This window comes from Carassius auratus, unplaced genomic scaffold, assembly GCF_003368295.1.
Source record: "Carassius auratus strain Wakin unplaced genomic scaffold, ASM336829v1 scaf_tig00031378, whole genome shotgun sequence".
Taxonomy (NCBI): Eukaryota; Metazoa; Chordata; class Actinopteri; order Cypriniformes; family Cyprinidae; genus Carassius; species Carassius auratus.
The window spans coordinates 149,831-174,827 of NW_020525920.1; the positions used below are offsets into that span (position 1 = coordinate 149,831).

The window sequence follows — 24,997 nt, forward strand, 5'->3', positions numbered from 1 at the left end:
ATGCTACGTGTACTGTGTTAACCTAACTGAGACTTGTTATAGCTCTTATATATCATTGCTCTTTTTGTTGTTTTTGATTGCTTCCACTGTCTTCATCTGTAAGTCGCTTTGGATAAAAGTGTCTGCTTAATGAATAAATGTAAATGTAATGTAAATGTATTTGTAGTATACTTATCATGAAATAAATGTATTTCCAATGCATTTTAGTGTATTATATTTCACTAGGGATGGCTTATCTGTGTTTATAGATGGATGGAAGTGTCATCAATCCAGTCTTTATTTATTTTCCACTGAGACGAAGAACTGGAATGAGAGCAGAAGATACTGTAGAGAGAGAGAAGCAGATCTGATCATCATCAACAACACAGAGGAACAAGTGTGTGTGTGTGTGTGTGTGAGAGAGAGAGAGAGAGAGAGAGAGTGTGTGTGTGTGTGTGTGTGTGTGTGAGTCAGTGATCGTGGTGTTAAGTTTTTAAATTAAAGAGAATGTGCTGAAATCAGTCTTTGCTTATGTTATAAATCATGTTATTGTTTGACTTCTCAGGATTTTGTGAAGAATATTTGTGGTTCTGAACATTTCTGGATTGGTTTGACTGATGTTGAAGAGGAGGACAGATGGAAATGGGTTGATGGCAGCAACATCAACATCACCTCTGGGTGAGAAATGACTGAAATGAACTAATTATTATCTAATAAATGATTGTCTCAGTCAGTATCATATCACACAGAAAGCAGCTCTGATCTAACTCTGATCTGTTGATGCAGGTTCTGGGCGCCTGAAGAGCCAAACGACTATCAGGGAAACGAAGACTGTGCTAACACTCATTCATCAGGATGGTTTGATACTAAATGTGATAGTAGTGTTAAATGGATCTGTGAGAAGAGTATCCTTAAATGATACATTATAATAAAAATGTACATATATGCATCATGAACGTATAAACATGTCAGTAATTTTACCTGTTTTTTATTTTTTTGAATGGCACATTAATTAGGTTATTCTGTAAAAACAAATAAAAAATAAATAGAAAAAAACATTGTAATATTACAATGTACATATAAAACTTTTAAAATCATTTTGTTTTGAATTTTTAGATCTGAACTAAAATCTGAATGTGAAAAACAACAGCAATGTTTCTACAGACTGAAATAAAATCAGTAATACTCTGATATAATAGAAATATTCATAAAAACAGCATTGATCCAAGATTGTTAACCAAAATGATCATGATTTTAGGAGTATTACTCAGTACATCAGTGAAATGTGACTCTTGCAGCTTTTTTGTAATTACAGTATGACAATAAACATGATTTACTTGTTTTCAAAAACTGGTTTATTTCCTGAACCACATGAAGATGAATATAAATGGAAAGTTGCATAAACAGCTTCTAATGTTTGACTGAGAATATGAACAATAGTCTGACTGTAGAAATCAGGATATGATCTAACAAATATTCTTCTTTATAAACACTTTCTAGCATCAGTATGATCGGTGCATCACCAAATATAAGGAGAGTCATTCAATACACTTGTGTACTTTTTGTATTAATGGTGTCTTAGTTGTCGTTTGACCTCAGTCTGTTTAGTTACTCATTCTGTTCACCTGTTATTTAGTTCATTATCTCATTAGTTTCAGTGTTTTTATGACCTTCAGGTTTTGTGTAGTGTGTGTTAAGGGGAAGGGAGGATTTTATGAAGGTATTTTTGAGTCAAAAAGATGGTGCAAATGTATATTTTACATACCACAATAATCAAGCTGCGTATAAAACTATTTTAATGTACAACATGGAGCTTTACACTTTTTTACATTATAGCATTTATTTGAATTACTGAGAGAGAGTTTTAGTAATTACATTTTCTGTGATAGAGATAAAATCTATATCTGTCAGGTAGGACTCGGGACACAGGTGTAAAGGTTAATTCAGAACTGTGTTTATTAGAATAAGGTTTCATGTGCTCAGTGTTTTCAGTTCCTCAGTGCACGGTGAAGCTTCGATCTTCTAGTGCAGGCTTGTATGTAATTCACATGGAGCAGGGAATCACACAGGTGGTGATTGGTGGGGACCGGGCTTACCAGATCCATGACAATATCTGTTTTAATGAAAGTAGCACATTAATATAGAACCATGAATGAATTTTAACTCCTAGTAGTTATAGACCCATTTCAAATCTTACATTTTTAAGTAAAATACTAGAGAAAATAGTTTTTAATCAGTTGAGTACATTCTTAAATGCAAATTCGAAACTAGAGATGTTTCAGTCTGGGTTTAGAAAATATCATAGTACAGAGACCGCTCTTATTAAAGTAGTAAATGATATAAACATAAACCTTGACAGAAATTGGCCTTCAGTTCTGGTGCTTCTTGACTTGAGTGCAGTGTTTGATACAATAGATCACCAGATTCTTTTAAATAGATTAAGTGACATAGTTGGTCTATCTGGAACAGTTTTAAATTGGTTTTTATCATATCTTAGTGAAAGAACATTTGTCGTATCCATTAATAATACCATGTCTGAATATTATAAAGTACCATGTGGGGTTCCTCAGGGATCAGTTTTAGGACCACTACTTTTTAATCTATATATGTTACCTCTTGGTCAACTCATCAGGAGGCATGGTTTCTCTTTTCACAGTTATGCAGATGACACACAGTTGTATGTAGCTGTGTCTCCAGATAACCCTGTAAAAATTGATTCCCTAGTAAATTGCATTAAAGACATAAATGATTGGATGTCACAGAACTTCTTACAACTTAACCAAGATAAAACAGAAGTTTTGCTTATTGGATCAAAAACGCAGAGAGAGAAATTGATCCCTAAACTAAATGTACTCCGATTAAACCCAAGCCAAGTGGCAAAAAACTTAGGAGTTGTCTTTGATTTTGATTTTAATTTTAAAGCTCATGTACGCAATATTACTAAAACAGCATTTTATCATCTAAAGAACATTGCTAAAGTAAGATCATTTCTCTCTCTGAGCAAGACAGAAAAATTAATGGATGCATTTATTACTAGCAGACTTGACTATTGTAATGCCCTTCTTACAGGTCTACCAAAGAATACAATTAACCAATTACAATTAATCCAAAACACTGCTGCTCGAACATTGACAAAAGTAAAAAAAAAGAGATCATATTACACCGGTATTAAAGTCATTACACTGGTTACCTATTAGATTTCGAATTGATTTTAAAAATCTTTTATTAGTTTATAAGGCATTGCACGGACTTGCTCCAGACTATCTTTCAAATATGATTACAGTATATGAACCGAGAAGGACTCTAAGATCTTCAGATTATTTTCTTTTAAATGTATCTTATAGTAGAACTAAAAAATTTGGTAATGCTGCTTTTAGCCGTTATGCTCCTCACCTCTGGAACAATCTTCCAGAGAACATAAGATGTGCTGAAAACATTAATAGCTTTAAATCTAAATTAAAAACATATCTTTTTAGTCAGGCCTTCCTATAAAATCTTATGAAATCTTTTTATAGTGTGCTTTGCTTTGTTGTAATGATGTATTTTTATTTATTTCTATTCATATTTTGATTTTTTTTAAATTCAATTTAATCTTAATGGGTCTATCTATTTTACTTTTTAATTATTCTTTTAATTTTACTAATTGCTGTTTCTATTGTTTCCTTGTCAAGCACTTTGAATTGCATTAACTTGTTTAGAAAAGTGCTATATAATTAAAATTTGCTTGCTTGCTTGCATGACTAAAACTGACTGGAACTACCAATAAGAATCAAGTATTCAGACGGATCATGGTAAAACAGCACATAACAAATTTAATAACCATGTGATGAAGTTTCCTAAACATATAATTTGTTTTAGGTCACTTCCCTGAACCAGCAGTATTGGCTTTTGGAGAAGCTGTCAAAGGACTCTCTCCTCAACCTCTGATTTCCTGCGTCCTACTGATCTATCAGAGCTGGTTTTGGGGGACTCCAGATTTGGTCCTGTGCCTCGGGGTTCAGTGCTCTCCTACCAGTGCCCTCCTGTTGTGACCAAAAACTACATCAAACATCCATATGCTCCTGTGTTCCCTAAACTCCCTATTAGCGAGCTTGCACCAGTTCTTCCATTTGGAGAGCCTAAGTGTCACACAAGAGTTGGCATTTATAATAGAGGAGCGGACTCGGGAGCTAGCAGGTTTTATGAGGTTTCTCATGTGCGAGGGGAGACATCTGGCCAGGCACTGGCAAGGCAGATACTCAGGGGTGTAAAGCAAACATTACTCTCAACTGTTCAATGTGAATGTCTCACCTTGTGGTTTTGTTGTGCACCCAGATGCGTCCTACCTTGGTGCCAGTCCTGATGCCAAAGTTTATGACCCTAATGCAGATCCCTAATTCGGGCTTGCTGAAGTGAAATGCCCAGATGTTCCTACAGTTTCTGAGGTTGGGCATATTAAAATTGTGAATGGACAGGCAACCCTGAAGAAAATCTCATAAATATCACTGGCAGTTAAGGTCAGCTGGCTGTAACTGGACTCAGCTGGTGTGACTTCATCACTGACGCTGCAGAGGACATGACAGTTCAAAGAGTGTGGAGGGACAATCTCATGATAGCTCAGATGAGACAAAATCTGGATCTTTATTACTCTGGTGCTTACACAGATGAATATTTTAAGGGGGTATCTAACAGTAGTGTACAGTGCAAATAGGCCTAATCCTGTAAAAAAAAAAAGATAGTCTGGAATTTTTTTTTAATAATTTTTGTTTATGATGTAATTGTTCTGATGATTTTACATTTGTATAAATGTATGTTTTAACACTGAGATATGATTTTCAATAAATGTTTATGAAACTACAATAGTTACTTTATTTCAACAATGCACAGCTGATACTAACCGTCTATCAAACTATACGATGTGAAAAAATATAATACATTGGTCAGTACAGTCAGAAATAACATGAAGACAAAAAGACACATTAACTGCAAAAGAAAGAAGAATCTGTTGTGCTTTCCATTCAGAAACCCATTAGTCTCAAGCGACACTATTCTCCAGAACTGTCTGCAATCTACCTGGAGTGCAAGGTTTGAGTGTCAGGTTCCCAAAGATTAGGTTTGGTAAAGAATCCTAAAAAATGAACCTCATTTAATAAGAATCACATGATTCTTTTTAAGTCCGGGTAATTTTATAGAATTCTTTATCCAAACAAAGTCTTCTTCACCTGTTTTTTCTGACTGTGCTGACCCGATGAGTATTTTTTCTGTTAAATGCAAATTCAAGCAGTAAACATAAATGCACAGCAATGTAGAGGTCTTCACGGGTCCAAAAATTCTGCCCGAACCCGACAGAGACCCGTAATGTACTACACCGAACCGACCCGGACCCGTCTAATATTTCAAAAGCTGGACCCGGACCCGTGTAGATCCGAGAAATGTCTACCCGGACCCGTATATTATTTGAAATCTAGACCCGAACCCGCCGGGATGACACAGACCCGACTGGACCCGACGTTCGCATATTCCACCTTAAATTGCTATTACAAGTCAATAAACCTGTTGCGAAGAATACAGCTTTTTGTCTTACCTAATTTAAAGAGCTGTGGTCTCTCTTCCTTGTACCTGACTGCCTGTGATGCATTACAATCCTCCGTCAAGAAAGTTATTCATGTTATTCCTCTCGTTATTCCAAGTCCAAGCTGAATCCACTCATTATTTCAGCTTCAAAAGTCCACTTGATGTCACGATGACGGATGACAAATGCAGCTGTGCACATGTACATTCTGACTCGAGTTAATTCGCATAATAACTTACACTATTTGCCTTTTGAACTATAATAACGATTGCTTGTGCAATGCCATGGCCGCTAACGTTATTTATTTACTATCATCTGATCTCTGTCTGTGCTCTCTGCTCTGCATCAAGTTTGAATCTGAACCACTAAAACTTTAAGATTAAACGGTTCATTTATAATATTATAAAAATGGGAGAAAATGTAAAACGCGGTTTGGCAGTTGAAGTGTCCCTCACTGGTTGCCATAGAAACATGACTGCACATGCGTGCTAGCTTTATCAACCTAAAATGCCTTAACGCAATTTGAGCGTAATAGAAAACATTCATGTGACAGTTCACCTCAGATTGTGTTGCTGATTTGAAATATATTAAATATGAGTGTGTCAAGTCTGCAAGCATTAATACCGTGCGTGCACTTGTATATTAACTCTGAGTGTGCGAGCAAGAGAGAGAGAGAGAGATCACTTTTTTTGGCTCACTCTTTTCTTTTCCTAATTTTACAAGTTGCAAGTTACAAAAAACACAAGCAGTCTTTGATCACGGCCGGATGTTCTTCGAGTCAGATGACTCCGATCGGCGATCGCACGGGTATTACACACAATGTTAAACAGACCCGGGACCCGAGGTAATAGATTTGTACCCGGCTGATGATTTAAAATATAGACCCGAACCCGTACGGGTCCCGGGTCGGGTCCAGGGTCGACGGGTCTCGGGTGCACTGTGAAGACCTCTACAGCAATGTGAAGGGGTTGACATGACACACACACACACACACACAGAGAGAGAGAGAGAGAGAGAGAGAGATTTCTGCAAATTTATGTTACATTATTTACTAAAGCAGACAATTCAAAAGATATCAGACAACAACAAACTCTAACCTTTGACAAAAATATTGATTTGTTTTATATCTTTAAAATGATTAAATACATGTTCACAAAATATATATCAAAGTTATGAGAAGTTGAAACATGAAGAAAAATTGACCTGAAACTGATCTGAAATGAATGCGTCCCTGTGGATCTATGCTGGATATATGTGGTCATTGCACTTTATTTCTTCAGCTATAGCTCATACAGTTTTTTCTCTAAGCTGCAGATGGCAGTATTCTCTAACACATGGGCCAATATCCAGAAACCTTTTATATTTCTTTTTTTTTTTTCATTAAAAATGAAGTGAGAGAGAGATTAATACAACAGTATAATTAATGCCAAGGGTCTTCACAATAGTGAATAAATAAATTTGCAGTAACTACTAATGTGTTTTAACCCTCTGACCCTCTTCGTTTAGGAGTCACACTTACCTTCTTCACAGTCAAAAGTGACCGAAGCCTTGAAATGTAACTTTATTTTCTTCAGGAAAACCAGTGTAATATAATTGTGTTCAATAATATTTGTTGATTATTTGTTATGATATTTAGGGAATTTTATGATACTATGCAATATTTTTACAATTTTAATTAGCTACTTTCTCCATTTGAATTATATATTTTTTTATCTCTTTATTTATTTACTATTTTTAAATAAATGCAATATTTCACATTAAAATAGAGTGAAAGCATTTAAAATCATTTTTTTTATATGAGAATTGGGAAATCTGGAGACATTAAAAAAGTAAAAACTTGTGTAATGTTGCGTAACCTCTTGTATTAACACCCTATATAGATAGATATATACAGACACTTTTGGATTCCCATAGTTTTTTAGACCTCATCTCTTCTTTTTTTTAGGTTGTGCATTTAGATCTGTATCTAGACATCCTAAAAGATTACTTTTTGTCAAGGTTTAGATATTATTAGTAAGATAAGTATCAGGTTTTACATTATGATCACAGTCAAACATTAAAATCTTGATAGAAAGGAAACACACAGAAAGCATTTTTGTTACTCAGTATTTGATAATTAAAAAATCTAACAAAATAAGGAATGAAAAGTGATAATCCAAAACACTATACAAACATTTTGTAATTTATTAATATTTTAATAAATGTACTAAACAATAAATGTTAATGTTGCAGTCTTACCGGTTCATTTCTGTGTGTGTGTGTGTGTGTGAGAGAGAGAGAGAGAGCTCCTTTTGTATGTTTTTCCATTTATTGATTGGTGTCTATTTTGCACTCCTGATATTCTGGAGAGTCACCCCTTGATTGCTGCACACTTTTTTCCTGACCAGTGGCTGAGTTGTAGTTTGTACCACCAAAAGATTCACTGAGTTTTCACATCTTTTCGTATTTTCCATTCATTTCCCATGTCTGTCATTTTTCAAGGTAAGTGTGACTATTTCTTTGGACTCTTTAACATATCTAAATCATGTCCATTATTTTTTGTGTGTTCATATTGCTAATGTGACAAAAGTCACCAAGTGTCATCTCTTTCCGACGAAGCTACGTTTTTTTAAATTTCAAAATATAAAATTATTCGGTCAAAAATGACCGAAGAGGGCCAGAGGGTGGTTCCGGGTTCTTATCCACCCTCATATAGGTTTGTTTCCCCTCATTAAAACTAAAGTGGTGTTCATTGGTGATTGTATGTCAAGAGCAAGGACACATTTGTATGCTTAGATAGAATAAATCTTTATTGTCCACCGGGGTGGAAATTTTTCTTTGGCTCGTCGCAAAGTACAGAACAGATAAACATACAAACAATGTCTCAAGCATAATGAAGAAATATTCCTTAATGACTCAAAATAAAAAATAAAATAAAGAAAGATACAAAGCAAAATATCATATTAAGAATAATATACCTAGATACATAAAAACAGCAGCTCATTTATTTATTGTTGGTTTGTTTGTTTTTTATAAATACTTTTAGCCAGAGGCACTCTGAAGCGCATCTCAAACTCGCTAGAGACGGGGTGAGTACTATCTACAGTGATTTTCCTTGCTTTCTTCCTCGTTCTGTCAATGTATATTTGGGACAGTGTTTTTTGTGGTTTTCCTACTATTTTACTAGCCATTGACACTCTCCTGTTGAGCTTTTTCTTAAACTTACAGTTTAAATGGTCAAACCAAGCAGAGAGATGTAAAGTTAAAACACTATCAGTGTGTGTGATATACACACGCTTGATAATCTGAGCACTGATCTCCAGACAGTTTCAACAGACAGACAGAGTCGCTGTGAGCATTTCTTAAAGATCAATTCTGTATTATCAGTAAAACTCAGGTGGTTATCAAGAACCGTAGATATTTAAAAGTTTCCACAGTTTCAGCTTCTTGACTATTAAGTAAAACTGGCTCTGTTATTATGTCTTGTTTTTTGTAAAAAAGTAGCTCGTTCGTCTTTGCCACATTCATTTCTAGCTGTGTATCTTTGCACCATACTTCAAGGACCTTTACCTGTGCAAGATAAGAGGCTTCATCCGAGGGGTAAATAGATATACAGATATTACACAAATATACAAGCAAGGAGAAGAACATTAAACTGCAATAGAACATGTTGGTTGTAATTGATTACAAATGTATTTCACACTTGTATGAATGTATTTTCACACTAACTGTAAATGTTATTTCCTAGGGGGAGAATGTCCAGAGCTTCACCTTGAGGACATACTGATTTGTGCTTCTGGACTTTCAGAGATTTCTTCTCTTGGATTTCCAGTTAACCCTAGAGTGGAAAGGTTGATCTTTTCATTGAATATTAAACAAGAGTGAACAAAGGGTATTCAAAAGATAGTATTTTATTTTGGAATGTATTTTTAATATTAATGAAAGCAACTCATGTAAATATTATAATACATTTCCTTATGTAAAAATTAAATAAAAAATTGACCACTTATATTAATACTATATATATTAATGTGATATATATATATATATATATATATATTAGGGGTGTAACGATACGCGTATTCGTATTGAACCGTTCGGTACGAGGCTTTCGGTTCGGTACGCGGTACGCATTATGCATACCGAACGGTTCGTTGGACTAATTAATTATATTTGAAAAAAAAAAAGAGAAATATAATGATATGCGTTCAACAAGGTAGCCCAATAACCCAAACGACGTAACAGGCAACGCCCCTGACACTCCCGAAGAAGAAAAAAACACCAACTTATGTTTATGTTATGTTATGACTCAGTCAGGCGCTCGCTCACTCAGTACGCGCTGAAGGCTCGTTGCAAAATGGCCAATGCGTTTAACAGACTAGAAAAAGAAGATGACTCTCAAACATATTGTTTGAGATGCATGATTCCATCTATGAGCTGCTCGATCAGAGTGACATGAGAGCCCCTCCTTAGAACATTATTTGTAAATCCATGTTATGGTAAGTGTGCACGTGAAGTCTTTGCACACTTTCTGAAATCCACACTGTGGTAAGTTTGCACACTACACTAGTGCTCTGCATTCTTTCTAAAATCCTATATAGTGAGGGCTTCGCGCGGTTGCTTCATTGCTTTAAAAAAAAAAAAACACCAGCGTGAATACTTGAAACATGTCAACTCATTTACGCCGACATCACCTTATTGTGTCAGTATCTGGGAAAAGACGAAAAAAAGGAGAAACATGCACGCAACAAACTATGCCTGCAGCATTTAGACACCAGTATTATAGCTTACAGGGAATCCAAAGTGCACCCACACCAGACCTGTTGGTTATTTTAGGATCTTATATTTCTGGTCTGTTAAATGCATTAGACATTTTGCAATGAGCCTTCAGCGCGTGCTGAGTGAGCGAGCGCCTTAGGGTCCGTTCACATATCGCTCCTAAAAACGCGTGGAAAACGCTAAGCGCGTCTTTCTCCTCCTTTCCAAAGCGCTCGGGCAGAAGCGCTCATGAGGCGTCTGTCTTTGCTAAGCAACAATGACGTGCTCTCTCCATGAGACGCGGAAATTTCAGCGAAGGATAAATGGATTTGCAGCTCTAAAAATCGCTTGCAGTAGCTCTGCTACTAAATTTATTTCAAAATTGCAATCCATATACAACTATGATCAGCTGATCCTTCATCTTGGCTGAGCTCTCAACGTTGTTATGGGAAAGGAAGAAGCTGATTGGTTAGTTCTTGTCACATGACCCGCGGTGCGCTTGCGGCATTCTGAAAAGTTGAGATGTTTTTGCATTTTGCTGTATCTAAAACGTACCGAACCGAACCGAACCGTGACATCAGTGTATCGTATCGAACCGAACCGTGAATTTTGTGAACCGTTACACCCCTAATATATATATATATATATATATATATATATATATATATATATATAATCATAATAATAATTATTATTATTATAATTAATTATTATTTTAACTTAAGAAGTCACAATTTATTTTTAATTAATAAATAAAATTGATTTATAATTAGTTTTTCAGTATTTTTGATCAAATGAATTCAACCTTCATGAGCAGAACACTTCTTTCGAAATATTAAAAACCTGTCTGTTTTTATGTATATTTATTTATATTTTGAGTTTTCACAAGTACCTTTTTTTCTCTGTATTTTATTTTCCACAGAATGGTATCTAGGGTTGCCACCTTCAATACAGAAAAATAAGGGACGTCTGTGGGGGGGAGGTGGTTGGGACACACCTTGGGGCCACGATGACCACAGGTCCGATGACGTGCCAGTGGTGGTAAATCACAACTTAAAACATGTTTTCATAAAAATATTAATTGCTAATGAACTTTAGTAATTGTATAAGGAGGCATGAACACAGATTTTGGATACAATATTTGTCATTGTTTGCAGACAGTAACACCATCCAAACAGTGAAACCACATAATAAACAACCAATCTACAAACATTTCTATATTCATGTAAAACACACAATTATTTATTATTATTATTGGTAAGTTAATCTACTTTATATAGTCTATTGTTAATTCTACAGTAGCCTATTGATTAATGCAATCATTAAATTAGTTGTTTATTTGCTTCACTTAGGCACTATATTTTTATAATTAAATAATAATAATTTAAATAGTTTGGATAATACCACTGCTTTTTAAATTGACTTTAAATTTGCTAAATATTAATTTACCACAAATGTTTTAAGTTTCAAATCTAATTGCGAAATTAAACTGAAAGGCTAGCCTGCTACAGAATAATAATAGAAAAACAATTCATTACACAGAAAGTAATTTATTAACAAGGCCAAACAGCTAATTGGCAATAGTAATAAAAAAATAAAAATAAAAAATAGGCCTAGCCTACTAATGACAAAGTGAATCACAATCACTCACCGTGTTTTAAATTTTAGAACCAAATTAAAATACAGGGACAAACCATAGAACAAAAAAAAGAACACAGAACAATCAAGTGCAGTGAACATAGACTACATGCACTAGGGTGAGTAGCAATATAAAAAAATACAATCACCATAACAATATAATGAATTTTACTATAAATGTGCATATTAACTAGCCATATATATATATATATTTTTTTTACATCAGTTACTCGACTCAATTAGCCTACTGCCGTCCTGAACACGCCACGCTACCTTCAGCACCGCCACCAACGACCTCACCAGCCACGCTACCTTCAGCCCCAGTGACAGGAGCGACCTCACCAGCCACGCTACCTTCAGCCCCAGTGACAGGAGCGACCTCACCAGCCACGCTACCTTCAGCACCACCACCAGCGACCTCACCAGCCACGCCACCTTCAGCCCCAGTGACAGGAGCGACCTCACCAGCCACGCTACCTTCAGCACCAGTGACAGGAGCGACCTCACCAGCCACGCTACCTTCAGCACCAGTGACAGGAGCGACCTCACCAGCCACGCTACCTTCAGCACCAGTGACAGGAGCGACCTCACCAGCCACGCTACCTTCAGCACCAGTGACAGGAGCGACCTCACCAGCCACGCTACCTTCAGCCCCAGTGACAGGAGCGACCTCACCAGCCACGCTACCTTCAGCCCCAGGGACAGGAGCGACCTCACCAGCCACGCTACCTTCAGCCCCAGGGACAGGAGCGACCTCACCAGCCACGCTACCTTCAGCCCCAGGGACAGGAGCGACCTCACCAGCCACGCTACCTTCAGCCCCAGGGACAGGAGCACCCTCACCAGCCACGCTACCTTCACCACCGCCACCAACGACCTCACCAGCCACGCTACCTTCAGCCCCAGGGACAGGAGCACCCTCACCAGCCACGCTACCTTCAGCACCGCCACCAGCGACCTCACCATCCACGCTACCTACAGCCCCAGGGACAGGAGCACCCTCACCAGCCACGCTACCTTCAGCCCCAGTGACAGGAGCAACCTCACCAACCACGCTACCTTCAGCCCCAGTGACAGGAGCACCCTCACTAGCCACGCTACCTTCAGCCCCAGTGACAGGAGGAACCTCACCAGCCACGCTACCTTCAGCCCCAGGGACAGGAGCAACCTCACCAGCCACGCTACCTTCAGCCCCAGGGACAGGAGCACCCTATCCAGCCACGCTACCTTCAGCACCGCCACCAACGACCTCACCAGCCACGCTACCTTCAGCACCGCTACATTCAGCACCGCCACCAGCGACCTCACCAGCCACGCTACCTTCAGCCACGCAACCTTGAGCCCCAGTGACAGGAGCACCCTCACCAGCCACGCTACCTTCAGCACCGCCACCAGCGACCTCACCACCTTCAGCACCAGCGTCAGCAACACCCTCAACAACCACGCCACCTTCACCATCAATTTCAATCAACACAAGATCATCTTCCCAATCTTCATTCTGCTGAGCTTTAGTCGGGTGGATTATGCAAGTCACCAGTGAGACGTCGTTGATGGTCATTTCGAACTCGGAACGATTAAGGAAATGTTCTTCAATGGACTCCAGATCGTTGGGTGAATGCTTTATGCCGTATTTGTCAAAGTAAGCAGTTAGGCATAAATCTGACAGAGTCAGCGAGTTATCTCCATGATGTGTTGTAAGAACAAGAATTCTGCCGTAGGTTGACTTGTAGAAAGATGATCTTTGCATTAGTTTGCAAGATTCACATCTCTGTGTAATGGATTTTGGAATAAAATTATTCTGCGGGCTGTGGCACTTTGGACAGCGATGTCGGGCTATAATTTGAATACCGGAGATCGTCGTCTCTATCAGGTACGTCCAGTGGTGGGATTTCTTTAATTTTGCTGGATGGAGTTGTTGTTAAACTAATTTCTCCACTTTGCTCTCTTGTAGACAGATTTGACAATGAATATGATTTCGATGTTTGAATTTCAGAAATAAGGCTGTCCCAGAGCGTGAGCTTCATTTCTCCGGTCCCGTCGCTGACCCATATCTCCTTCAGTTCACACTCCTCTTTCTTGACCAGCACGATTTTGCTAACCGCTGCACGGGACATCACTTTTGCTTCCAGCTCACCTACCTGCAAGTACATAAAAACAAGATATAGCATAGGCTACTTACATTTTGTCTGGGCCCCATAGCTTTAACATCGGCTACACTCAGCCTTGTACTGCTTGGAGGTGCGCTGTTGGAGAACGCTCACAACATCAAGACATGTGGCTCTATTACAGATCACATTGAATCCATTAGTATCGGAGTAGCCTGCAGAAATACAACAAAAGACAGAGATAGTTTTTCCATCGAGAAGCTCACAACTCTATGAAACTCCCTCCTTCCGCTCTGAATCACAGCGGTAAAATACTTATTTTTCTTTTTTGAGTTTTTCGCTGGAGAAACGTTGTGTAGATACCCTTCTACGTCCCAATCCTCCTCTCTACGTTTCGCAGGGCTGGCCATAGTTATCTCAGGTAACTATTGCCTACTCTCTCCGCGTTCGATCGACAATGGTGCAGATACTCAGCCAGCAAAGTATAATATGACCTGATGTTATTGGTTAGTTACTTTGAACCTACATGATATCAAAGCGATGTTTTATTTGACATTAACATGAAAGCCCCACACAAGTTCTCTCGTGGGCCTACCTATAACATCTGTGAATGTTGAAAAAAAGTCATTGAACTTAGACTCTCATTGCTGAACATGCAGACTTGTTATGTCTGATTCTAGTCGCTTTGATGTTAGATATTAAATCGTTGATTTAAAGCCTAGCCTATATATCAGAGCTATAATTTGTCAAACTATGGAATTATGGAAGTGTTGAACTAAATTTAAGTGACAGAACAAATATGCCCTACTTAAATGTTGAAATATTAATACAGCCTATCACAAAGTGATTATCTGCAAAAAACTGATTGCCGTCCGTGCACTGTCAAAAATTTTGCCGTTAAATAACAGTAATTTTCTGGCAGCAGGGGTGCCAGTAAAGTACTGTTAATTTACAGCTCTTAACCATTAATTTACCACTCTTATTTTTTAACAGTATTTTACCGTAAATTCTACCATGGAAATTAACTCCACTCCCACTGCTTCAAACAGTTCGAGTTTTTAAACTAGCATTCCTACGATGTTAGTACTATGAACTTATTTCATTTGAGTCCACTGAGAAGGAATATTTCTTACACTTAATGTGCAGTAATAAAGTAACTAAATACATGACTTTTACTCAAATCACTGCAGCTCATTGTCAGCTGTATTACACATGTATGTGCTGAAGTACTTAACACAGAGATCACCACTGTATCAGCGACTCCACATTTACTGCCTTTATATAAAGCAGCAGAAAATCTGAATTTGTGGCTCATCATTGACAGAAGCACCGGCTCTACTCTACAGCACAATGGTGAACAACAAAACTACATTAAACTAAACGATCTCTCTTGTGCAAACACACATTAATACAGTCAAGTTCAGTATTTACTCTCATTATCAGTGTATGACTTTGCCTAATTTTTTTTCTATGGATGTTCACAAATATTTTAGTTAAATTAACTTATTTTTCATTTGGTAAATCTGACGTTTACATTTTACAGTATATTACTGTTTTTCCTTGACTTGACGGCAAAAAACTGTAGAAAAACACTTTTTTTTTGCTGGCAACCATTAATTTACGGCAAGAAACAGTAGAAAAACAGTTATTTACTGGCAGCAGGGGTGCCAGTAAATAACTGTTTTTCTACAGTTTGTTTCCTGTAAATTAATTACAGTTTATTACTGTTAAATTATGTTTCATTCTGTTTTTTCTTCATCTTAAATCTTTAACCCTTTAAACCCCACAAGAAAATCCTCAGTTTTAAATGAACACTTATAATGTGTGCACACTACAGAGTGTTAGAGTAACACTGAATCAGTGAAGTTAATGAGATAATTCGGTGATTAATTGATGATTGAGCATTAGTGATAAACACCTGCAGAATCACTGAAGGAAAGAGAAACACAAGAACTACAAATGACGTCAGCCACAGCCTTAGATGAAATCAACTGAATAAAAGAATACATCAAATCTCTCAAGATCTGATTAAACAACTACTAAAACAGCTTCACCAGATTCACATTACTAACCAGACTGACTTTATTTCTGTCAGATGTCTACAGAAGAACTTATGGAGAGTTAAATAGGTTTAGGTGTTTTTTTCACTACCATGATGGAGATCAGTGTTTACTTTAGTTGGGCTCTTGAACGTGACTTTTCAACAACTAAGGGTTTTTTTTTTTCATGCTGTAACAATGCGCCTTTGGAACCTGTTATAGCAAAACAAAAGTACACAGAAGAAAAAAAATCTGATATTGTTGTTTATAGATTGACAAGAACAAATACTATTATTTCTGATCTAATCCCGTATCTCTTCTCTTATTGAATATTGATACTACAGCATGAGAAGGAACACTGCTGAGCCATAAGTTATGAAAGACTGTTAAGAAAATGTCACTCATAATAAATAAAAAAAAATCTTTGCTGAAATTTAGACAGAAATATCAAGAATCATCGTATGAATCACAACAATGGTGACAATCCACAAAATAAATGAACAGATCAGTTCTGAACATCACAACACATGCTACTAAAACTTAAAACAAATGCAAAATTATAAGCACATAAGAACTCAAGAAAATAAGTGAACAATTCAGGGGCATAATTTATTCATGCCGCAATGCATGCTGGGAATCATGGATGAGTTTTATCCTGTGCTGGTACCCAGCATGCATTGCATCATGAACCTTTAGATTGTCACCATTGTTGAGATTCATATGCTGATTGTTGATTTCTCTCTTTGAGTGTTGTGGGGACTGCTGCCCGAAATACTTTTTAACTAAAACTAGTCGTTAAATCCATAAATACTGGTTATCACACTACTTTTCAATCTTACTAAATTGAAGTGTCATTCACTCAAATATTTCAACACCAAATTAATATTTGATTATTATAGCAACACTTTAAGTAAGTCTAGTAGATCATGCCTGTTAGAAACAACCATAATCCCTTGACTATCAAAATTAATACTGCTGTAACAGATGCATCATAAAGATACAAATACAGCAATAAAACAAAATGTAAAGTGTAAAAGTCAATGGTCAGGAGCCCAACTAAAGCAAACACTGATCTCCACAATGGTGACGCTAAACGAAACAGTAACATTATCATCTAAATCTCTTTAATTCTCAATAAGATCTTTTGATCTCTGTTCTCTGATCTGACAGAAATAAAGTCAGTCTGGTTAGTAATGTGTGAAGTTGGTGAAGCTGTTTGTTGATCGTTTAAATCTTCAGTTGATTTCATCTAAGGCTGTGGCTGAAGTCAGTTGTATTTAGAGATGTTCCGATACCCTTTTTCTCTTCCCGATACCGATTCCGATACCTGGGCTCAGGGTATCGGCCGATACCGAGTACTGATCCGATACCTGGGTGTATATCTGTATATACAGCTGTATATACTACTAGCCCTGTGTAAATTGCTAGAATTTTTTTATGGTGTGCTTCAGACAGATCCCTCAATAAAACATGAACAAATACATGGTGAACTACTGTATTTATTACAGTATTTTTATTATCTAACATGAATTTGACAGTATTATTTATTTTCTTATGCAAAAAAGAACTTCAAATGCAGCCAAAAATCTAACACCGCAAACTAAAAAAGGTATTTAAGTTTTACAATATAACTGTATAAAAAAACTGCAACAAATAAGTCTAGGAATATAAAAAAAGATATATTAATCAGATAATCTCTAACAAGTAAAAAACAAGTAAAAAACAAGCAACCATCTAGGCATAATTATTATTATTATAGAGATGTATTATTATTACTGTAGGCTACAACAGTAGCTTTATATATTGTCAATTTACTCATGTAAACCAAACATTTATTTTAATGGGCTGCCATGAAGATCTTTGAGTGTCTGTGTTTATGATATGACAGTATTCTCAAATGAAACGGTAAATTCTCATGAAGTGACGGTTTATGCGTTCGTGTCCTCATGACACACAGCAGAGACTACAAAACAGCGAGCTCTCGCGCATCTGTGCCAGTCACCCACAGAGATGTAGATTTTGCGGGAGTAATATTTAAATAGTATTTTGCAGTTTAATATTCACAGACACTAGTATATATTCGGCTACTGTCTGGAGCCCTGCGTTTTGACTTACACGGAAGCGACTGAACGCAGTTGCCGGTACTGAATATACTCGAGAGTCTGTAACTACCGGTACTACAGAGACATACTGCTAACCACTGATCTATAATATAGTAGCGGCTTCACTGTCTTTTGGCAGTTTAGAATGTGATGAGTGATCCAGTCATATATAGATAAGGGCTGCTAACGCGTTTTCATTTCTTCTTCGCTGCTCTAAACAGGGGTTGCTTGTGGCAACACAGCACAACTTCCTGTGTTTTCAATGCATTTTGAGCAGCGAAGAAGAACCGTGCAGCGGTTAGGCAAAGCTTGCGGTCATAACTAGGTCTTTTTTAAGAAAATGGTATCGGATCGGTATATGGGTTCATGTACTCGCCGATGCCGATGCCAGAATTTGTTGTGGTATCGGAGATATTTCCGATACTAGTATCGGAATCGGAACAACTCTAGTTGTATTTCATGTTTTTTTTTCTTCAGTGATTCTACTCATTAACAGCAGCTGTTGATCATTGTCTGAATTCACTCATTAGTGTTCATTCTCTCTGTCAGGTGGACTATATTAGTAAACTCATGTAGGGAATAGTGAATGAGGGTGTAGGGTGTGATTTGAAACACAGCCGCTGAGTGTCGAATTTGAACGTTGTTAATTTACGATATATAGCAGCAGGCTACTTCTCGAAAACGATGAATATTACCCAGAATGCACTGTTTAAATGAAAAACAGTATTTTACTGTCGAAATTTGGCCGTTCTTTTACAGCGATTTTTAACAGTGTGGGAGAGCGCACAATGTGGTAAAGCTGTATTGGCCCAGTTTTGATAGCTATAGTATTTGCGAGCTATCTATTTTTGTGAGCTTATCTAAAGTTAGGACTATTTATACCTTTTAAAAGCATTCACTGTCACGGTGCGGAAGGGGGTGCAGAGGAAAGAACAGGTCTGGGTCCAAATGCAGGGAAGAAATTACTTTAATAAACAGGAACAAAAAGCCAAACAAGGCAAAAACAAAACATAACCAAATCACAGGGACACGAGCAGAAGCTACCGGAATGCAAAACACGAATGACAAGCAACAATTAACATACCACAGAGAGACAGAGTGGTGCGTGAGACAAGAATATATAGTCTGTGATAATGGGCAACAGCTGTGTGTGTGTGTGTGTGTGTGTGTGTGTGTGTGTGTGTGTGTGTGTGTGTGTGTGTGTGTGTGTGTGTGTGTGTGTGTGCGCGCGTGTGTGTGTGTGTGTGTGATTGAGTGACCAGGTGTGTGGAGTGAAGGTAGCAGGAGAGAAACACAGGTGGAGCAACTAAAACAATGATGAGCACATGGCACAAAACAGACAACACTCACAGAAGACAATGACTACGTTTACAATCTGTTAAAATTCGGGTTATGGTCGGGATAAGGTCACTACTCGGGTTTCTGAAACATTCGGGATAACCCGTTTACATGCGTGAGCAGAGAGAGTTACTCCTGTATACATGGAATGTGTAATCAGTCGCCAATATCCCGATGTAAACGGCGACGCACGGTTAGCGTCTGGACGTAAGACGCAATATGTGTCATTTCCGATTCGTCTTCCTGTATCCAAAGACAACAACAACAGCAGCAGCAGCAGCAGCAGCAGCAGGCAGATAATGAATAGTTTGGGGCAGATGGCGATAGTCTTTGTTTATGCTTTTGCGCTGGTACTCCAAAAGTGTGGTGTTGTGCTGCGTCTCGCCATGTTAACCTCGACTTGTTTACTTCCGCTATACTGCACGCGGGTTTTTTTTATGCGACGTCTCTACTCAAAAGACCAAGAATCCTTGCGAATAGAACATGCGCAGAACACACATTTTGATGGGGATATGCCGAAACGCGTTTACAAGACCAAATATTCGGGTCAGAAAAGGGGTACCCCAGGTATAATATCCTGGTTTTTAAAAACAGATACAATATTATATATATATATATATATTTTTTTTTTTACTAGTAGGTGCATGACATTATAATTCATTAATGTAATTATATAAAGTGAAAATAAAGTGAACTGTGACATATTATACCCAAAAATTATCAATACAGTGGACTAATAGTGAAATTGATAAAAAATAAAATAAAATTGGGAGCAACAATTATTCAGACACTTTGACCTGACCACGTTTTGCTTATGTGTTTTTTCCTGAATTGCTAATGCAACCTTTTCACACCAAAAGACTGAACAAAATGAAGCATTGCTTGGTAACTGGTCAACAAAATGTTAATAGTTGTGTAAATGTTGTCACACTAACAGTTGTCTGAAGTTTTGGTTGATTGTAATCCATTACATACCTTTATTTTAAAGTTATCTGAGTTTATCAAGATGAATTTTTTTCTGACAGTTTAACTCTTGTTAATGTGACAGTTCTTGTCATGTTTTATTACCAAATTCTAAACTATAGCAAATAAACTGTGATAATGAGAGAAATTTTGAAAGTGTCTGAATAAATTTTGGCTCGATTGAATATAAAAATGTTACATTGAAGACCATCCATTGCTATTTTACATTTAATTAATAATTTCTGTACCTGGACACCTACAAACTTTAACATTGTGTAAATAGCACAAATAAAATAGAACAAACATACAAATTAAAAAATTTCAAACAGTTCACTTTTTTTCTTTTAGATGTCCATGTCCATTTTACACTAAGCAATCAGTAGCGACTGAATTCAGTTGTGAATATTAAATATTTTAACTAGAGTGGTGTTAGGTATGATATCAGTCTGCATTGCTCATGGTGGGGTGGGACCCTTTGTGTTGGCCAGAAGGCTGTATTGACAGCTCTCAGGGATCCCTGCTCCACCTGTGAACATAATAGAGGTTTATGACACTGAACTGCATGACCAGCTGGACAAGGTAAGATGTAGATTTGACAGTTATACTGTTTTTGGTCTTTAAGATGTCAAAAGTTGAATCTGTAATGTAATTAACACCTTAAACTCGAGGGCAAAATTGCCTCTTTGTATGAGACAGGGGTAGCTGCAGCCTGGAGCAATGGGCGCGCCGAAAGGTAGGGGTGTGCCAAAAGGTTTCTCATTGGTGAAAGTAGTTTTACTGTGCTGGCCAATCAGCAGTAAACATTTATGTAATTTCCTTAGACAAGGTGGCGGCGATAAGACGTGAGGTAATTATTCATCGTTTATACGTTTATCTATACTTTATATACCACAAATATGTATATTAAGATAAGTTTGTTACAATACGATCATAATTTTTACTTTGCATTATATCTTGCAGCTTTAGTAAATAGTTTATTGTTGTTGACAGACATATGTACAGTGAGACAAAACAATGACCGCATCGACGGCGAATCCTTCAGAGATGATTGTTTATATCTGCGTCCTTTTTGTACAAGAGAGTACAGAATACATCCTGTAAGTATAATAATGATTACCACCTCTGCTATTACAACTGTACTATGATCAATTCACAATCTGAAGACGATTAGACAAAATAAAAAAACTCTAATTTAGAGTTAGTTTCTACCTTTCTGCCAGGTGTCGAACTAATGCAGAGTATATTCAAGCTGCCAACACACTGATGTGAAGAACGCTTTCCAGAGAAATATAGAAAGAAACGACTGTGTAAGTTACAGTGTTTTTAAAACATTGATTTATCTCTATCAACATAATCACACACAATGTTGTAGTAACAAGATGTTGTCTTTATTTGCTGGAAAATGACAATCAGTCAAGTTTGTGTTTTAAGCACATCTGACACATCCCGAAGCCTGAAATGTAAAGCAGAACGTGCTCCACTTGCAGGTTATTGTAGCATATGTAAGCACACTGACATATGCATCATTTATTTTTGGACAGTTAATCAATTTTACATTTTCACTTAGTGCAGGTTAATGTAAGGAAGATACTGTAGTACAGATATTTAAATATTTTTAGTATGTACTCCACTTCTTCACAGCCTGACCATCATCTTAATGTTTATGAAGTTCTATGTTTTTATTATTTTTTACATCTAAAGCACCTTGTTCAGTAAGTATGTAGATGTTTCTCGAGTGAGTATATTAAAGAAAAAAACTCATCAACTGTAAAATATAGTTCCAAATTTTTTCGGGTAATATTATTCTGTACCTTTTTAGCCCATCTGTAAAAAATGTAAAGCAATAGTTTTAGAAAACAATGTAAGATTTATCAGTGTATACAAGAAGATGAAATGCATGGTATATTGTGAAGCTTATACATTAGCTTCTGATTGTTTCTGCAGTTCTGCAGTGAATGTAGCTACACTGTCTGAGCCAAAGAGGATGCAACAGAATCTGATGAATCTGAAAAGTGTTTTCTTTTTTTCTCTTTATTATTATTATTGTTGTTGTTGTTCTTTTTATTTATTTATTTTATGAAAGGGGGACCCGGCTACACCTTTCCTACCGTACACCTGATGGATACTGACTGTAAAATGTCATCATAGTTTGAGTGCTCAGTGTGGTGACAGAAGATGAAACAGATGTGTGTCCGTGCACCAGCTTTGATGAAGCTTCATAACAGCCTTCTGGATGTATTCTGCTTTCAACATTGCATATCCACCACACCTGAGAAAGACACCGACTTTCCTTCAGAGGCACACTGTCAATATTAGAAGATGGAGACTTTACTCTGAATGATTAGCCTCTTGTATTAGATCCTCATGCCTTGACTGTTCCATTGTCCAAAGTGCACTCGAAGGACATTCACTCTTCTGAAGTTAACTCAACATGTTGGAGTGGTACATGCACATTAACCAAATAGCTTGCTCTATTCTTTTTCTATTCTATCTGTTTTCTTTTTATTTATTATATTAGTTAAAATCCCATGCTACGTGTACTGTGTTAGGCTAACTGAGACTTGTTATAGCTCTTATATATCATTGCTCTTTTTGTTGTTTTTGATTGCTTCAACTCTGTCCTCATTTGTATATTGTCGATTTGAATAAAAGCGTCTGCTAAATGAATAAATGTAAATGTAAATATTAGTATAACCTGTGGTATAGATGAGTGCCAGTCAACTTTTTTCTGATTCCATTCTTTTAGAAACCATGCACAGGAAGCATATGTACTTTTGTTACTCAGTGAAGAGTCAGTAGTACAGTTGTATTATAATATAATGGAGAAGGGTCTGGCTGCAGACTTGCAGTCTCAGACTCTTGCGCTTCATTTTATTGGATATTTTATTTTACTTATTGGTTACTTGTTTGAATCTTGTTTTCTCTTGTGTAGGTATAGTTGACTGGAAGTCTGTCAGTCCAGATGTGAGGAAGACACACAGAGTGGAGCTGGAGCTCAGCAGATGTGATGGATGTAGATACTGTGGTCTTCACAGCTTTCTATTCAGACAAACAGTTTGCTGGATTCTTATCTATGGACTGCTACTACAGAATGAATGAATGAATGAGTGGTTTATCTATCTATCTATCTATCTATCTATCTATCTATCTTTTTACTTGAATTGGTGACTGAAACTGAAGCTAAATAAAACTTTTAGTGGATAAAGCTGTGTCTGTTTGCTTAATTGGTTAATGTAACTTAAAACAATGTTAATAAACTCTTCTGACTACTTTTTAAATGTATTAGTTTTTAAATTTTTACACATTTTTCTCTATCAGGCAAAACCTAGTTTTCTAGTGTAACACTTTACAATAAAGTTTCATTTGTTGACTGATGTATTAAGTAACATTAACTATTAGCAATACATTTGATACAGTATTTATTAAACTTTGTTAGTTAATAAACATACAGCTGTACGTTGTTTGTTCTTGTTAGTTCACTAATGTTAACAAATACAGCTGACTTTAACTTAAGAACATAAAGTGCGACTAACTGTGTTAAGAGATGTTTGTATTCTCAAAAATAATTGTAATCTGTTTTTGATCATTGATAAACTAAAACCTAAGTTAAACGTGCAGTGGTGATGACGTCAGTAAGATGTTTTGAAGGTACTTTCGAAAGTAATTTAAAATAATATTATTTACATCATTAACGCTGTTTTTACACTGGATGAATTTCAATTGGTTTTATGGGATTGTGTTTAATTTATCGCTTTCTATTAATCTATAGGTCAATAACAATTAAGAGTATGGCTCGCCTTTAGGCGGAACAGACAGTTTTCGCTAAACATTTTGCCACGCCCCCTACCTTTCTTTCCACCAATGAGAAACATTTCGACACGCCCACATTTTGCCACGCCCGTTGCTCCAGGCTGCAGTTACCCCTACTTACTTTGTATTGTGCTATTTTTTTTAAATGGGTGGGGAGGGGTATGCTCTTGGTCTGTTGAGGAGCTATATGTGACCGAGTGAATAAGGATTCAGGGGTGGGGCGTGTATATTTCACTCTATAAATAGCACAAAGGTTCATAGATGGAGTAACTTTGTGACGCTTTGACCTTCTCCGTCTCTTTGTTAAAATGTACCAAGAGGGACTTCAAAACTTCAGGGCTTCAAACTGTCTCCACACGCTCGGTGCCTTAAGCAAGGTTTCAACCCTCGAAGAACGTCAGGATCTTATCAATGCAGCACTAACATACTATCTGGAGGGAATGATAGAGATGTCTCTCAGACAGTAAGATTACATGTTTGATCACCCATTTTTCTTAATATTAATAAAGGTGTTAAAATAAAAGGTAAGAACAACGTACACTGTAGGGGTCAAGTTTCCATAAATGTGTTACTTGTACACTTGTGTTGCATATGAAATATTGATAGAACTCTACTGATGATTAAGAAATCTTTGATTCTGACAACAAATGTACTTATCTGATTAAAAGACTTAAAGAAGGACTGGAGACATTGAGGTGCTAAATGCCATAAAGGAGCACTCTTCCATTATGGAGG

The 24,997-nt window shown here is 36.9% G+C and overlaps 1 protein-coding gene and 2 long non-coding RNA genes across 4 annotated transcripts; all 3 read left to right on the plus strand.

Annotated features, from left to right (window-relative positions):
* Positions 1 to 243: 243 nt before the first annotated feature.
* On the plus strand, positions 244 to 1,037 carry LOC113080459 (uncharacterized). The gene is made up of 3 exons (XR_003281860.1): positions 244 to 376; positions 545 to 657; positions 766 to 1,037. It is a non-coding gene; the product is annotated as an uncharacterized LOC113080459 (long non-coding RNA).
* Positions 1,038 to 7,813: 6,776 nt separating this feature from the next.
* LOC113080455 (mucin-2-like) lies at positions 7,814 to 15,005 on the plus strand. 2 transcript variants are annotated; one of them, XM_026252629.1, is made up of 6 exons: positions 7,814 to 8,011; positions 8,556 to 8,598; positions 9,258 to 9,360; positions 11,190 to 11,308; positions 12,132 to 13,775; positions 13,899 to 15,005. In XM_026252629.1, the coding sequence occupies exons 4-5, from the start codon at positions 11,277 to 11,279 to the stop codon at positions 13,243 to 13,245; spliced, it is 1,146 nt and encodes a 381-aa protein (XP_026108414.1). In that variant the 5' UTR covers positions 7,814 to 8,011; positions 8,556 to 8,598; positions 9,258 to 9,360; positions 11,190 to 11,276; the 3' UTR covers positions 13,246 to 13,775; positions 13,899 to 15,005. The 2 variants fall into 2 exon arrangements, with proteins under 2 accessions (XP_026108414.1, XP_026108415.1); XM_026252630.1 differs by lacking the exons at positions 7,814 to 8,011; positions 8,556 to 8,598 and adding an exon at positions 8,989 to 9,109.
* Positions 15,006 to 20,675: 5,670 nt separating this feature from the next.
* LOC113080456 (uncharacterized) lies at positions 20,676 to 23,613 on the plus strand. The gene is made up of 3 exons (XR_003281859.1): positions 20,676 to 21,549; positions 21,673 to 21,759; positions 23,385 to 23,613. It is a non-coding gene; the product is annotated as an uncharacterized LOC113080456 (long non-coding RNA).
* The last annotated feature ends 1,384 nt before the right edge of the window (positions 23,614 to 24,997 follow it).

What these genes read in the sequence shown, in the direction of transcription:
- LOC113080455 (XM_026252629.1), top strand. Translation starts at nt 11,277, where the DNA reads ATGACCACAGGTCCGATGACGTGCCAGTGGTG. An exon ending in CCGATGACGTGCCAGTGGTG is followed by an intron (nt 11,309 to 12,131) that starts GTAAATCACAAC and finishes TTTTTACATCAG; the next exon opens with TTACTCGACTCAATTAGCCT.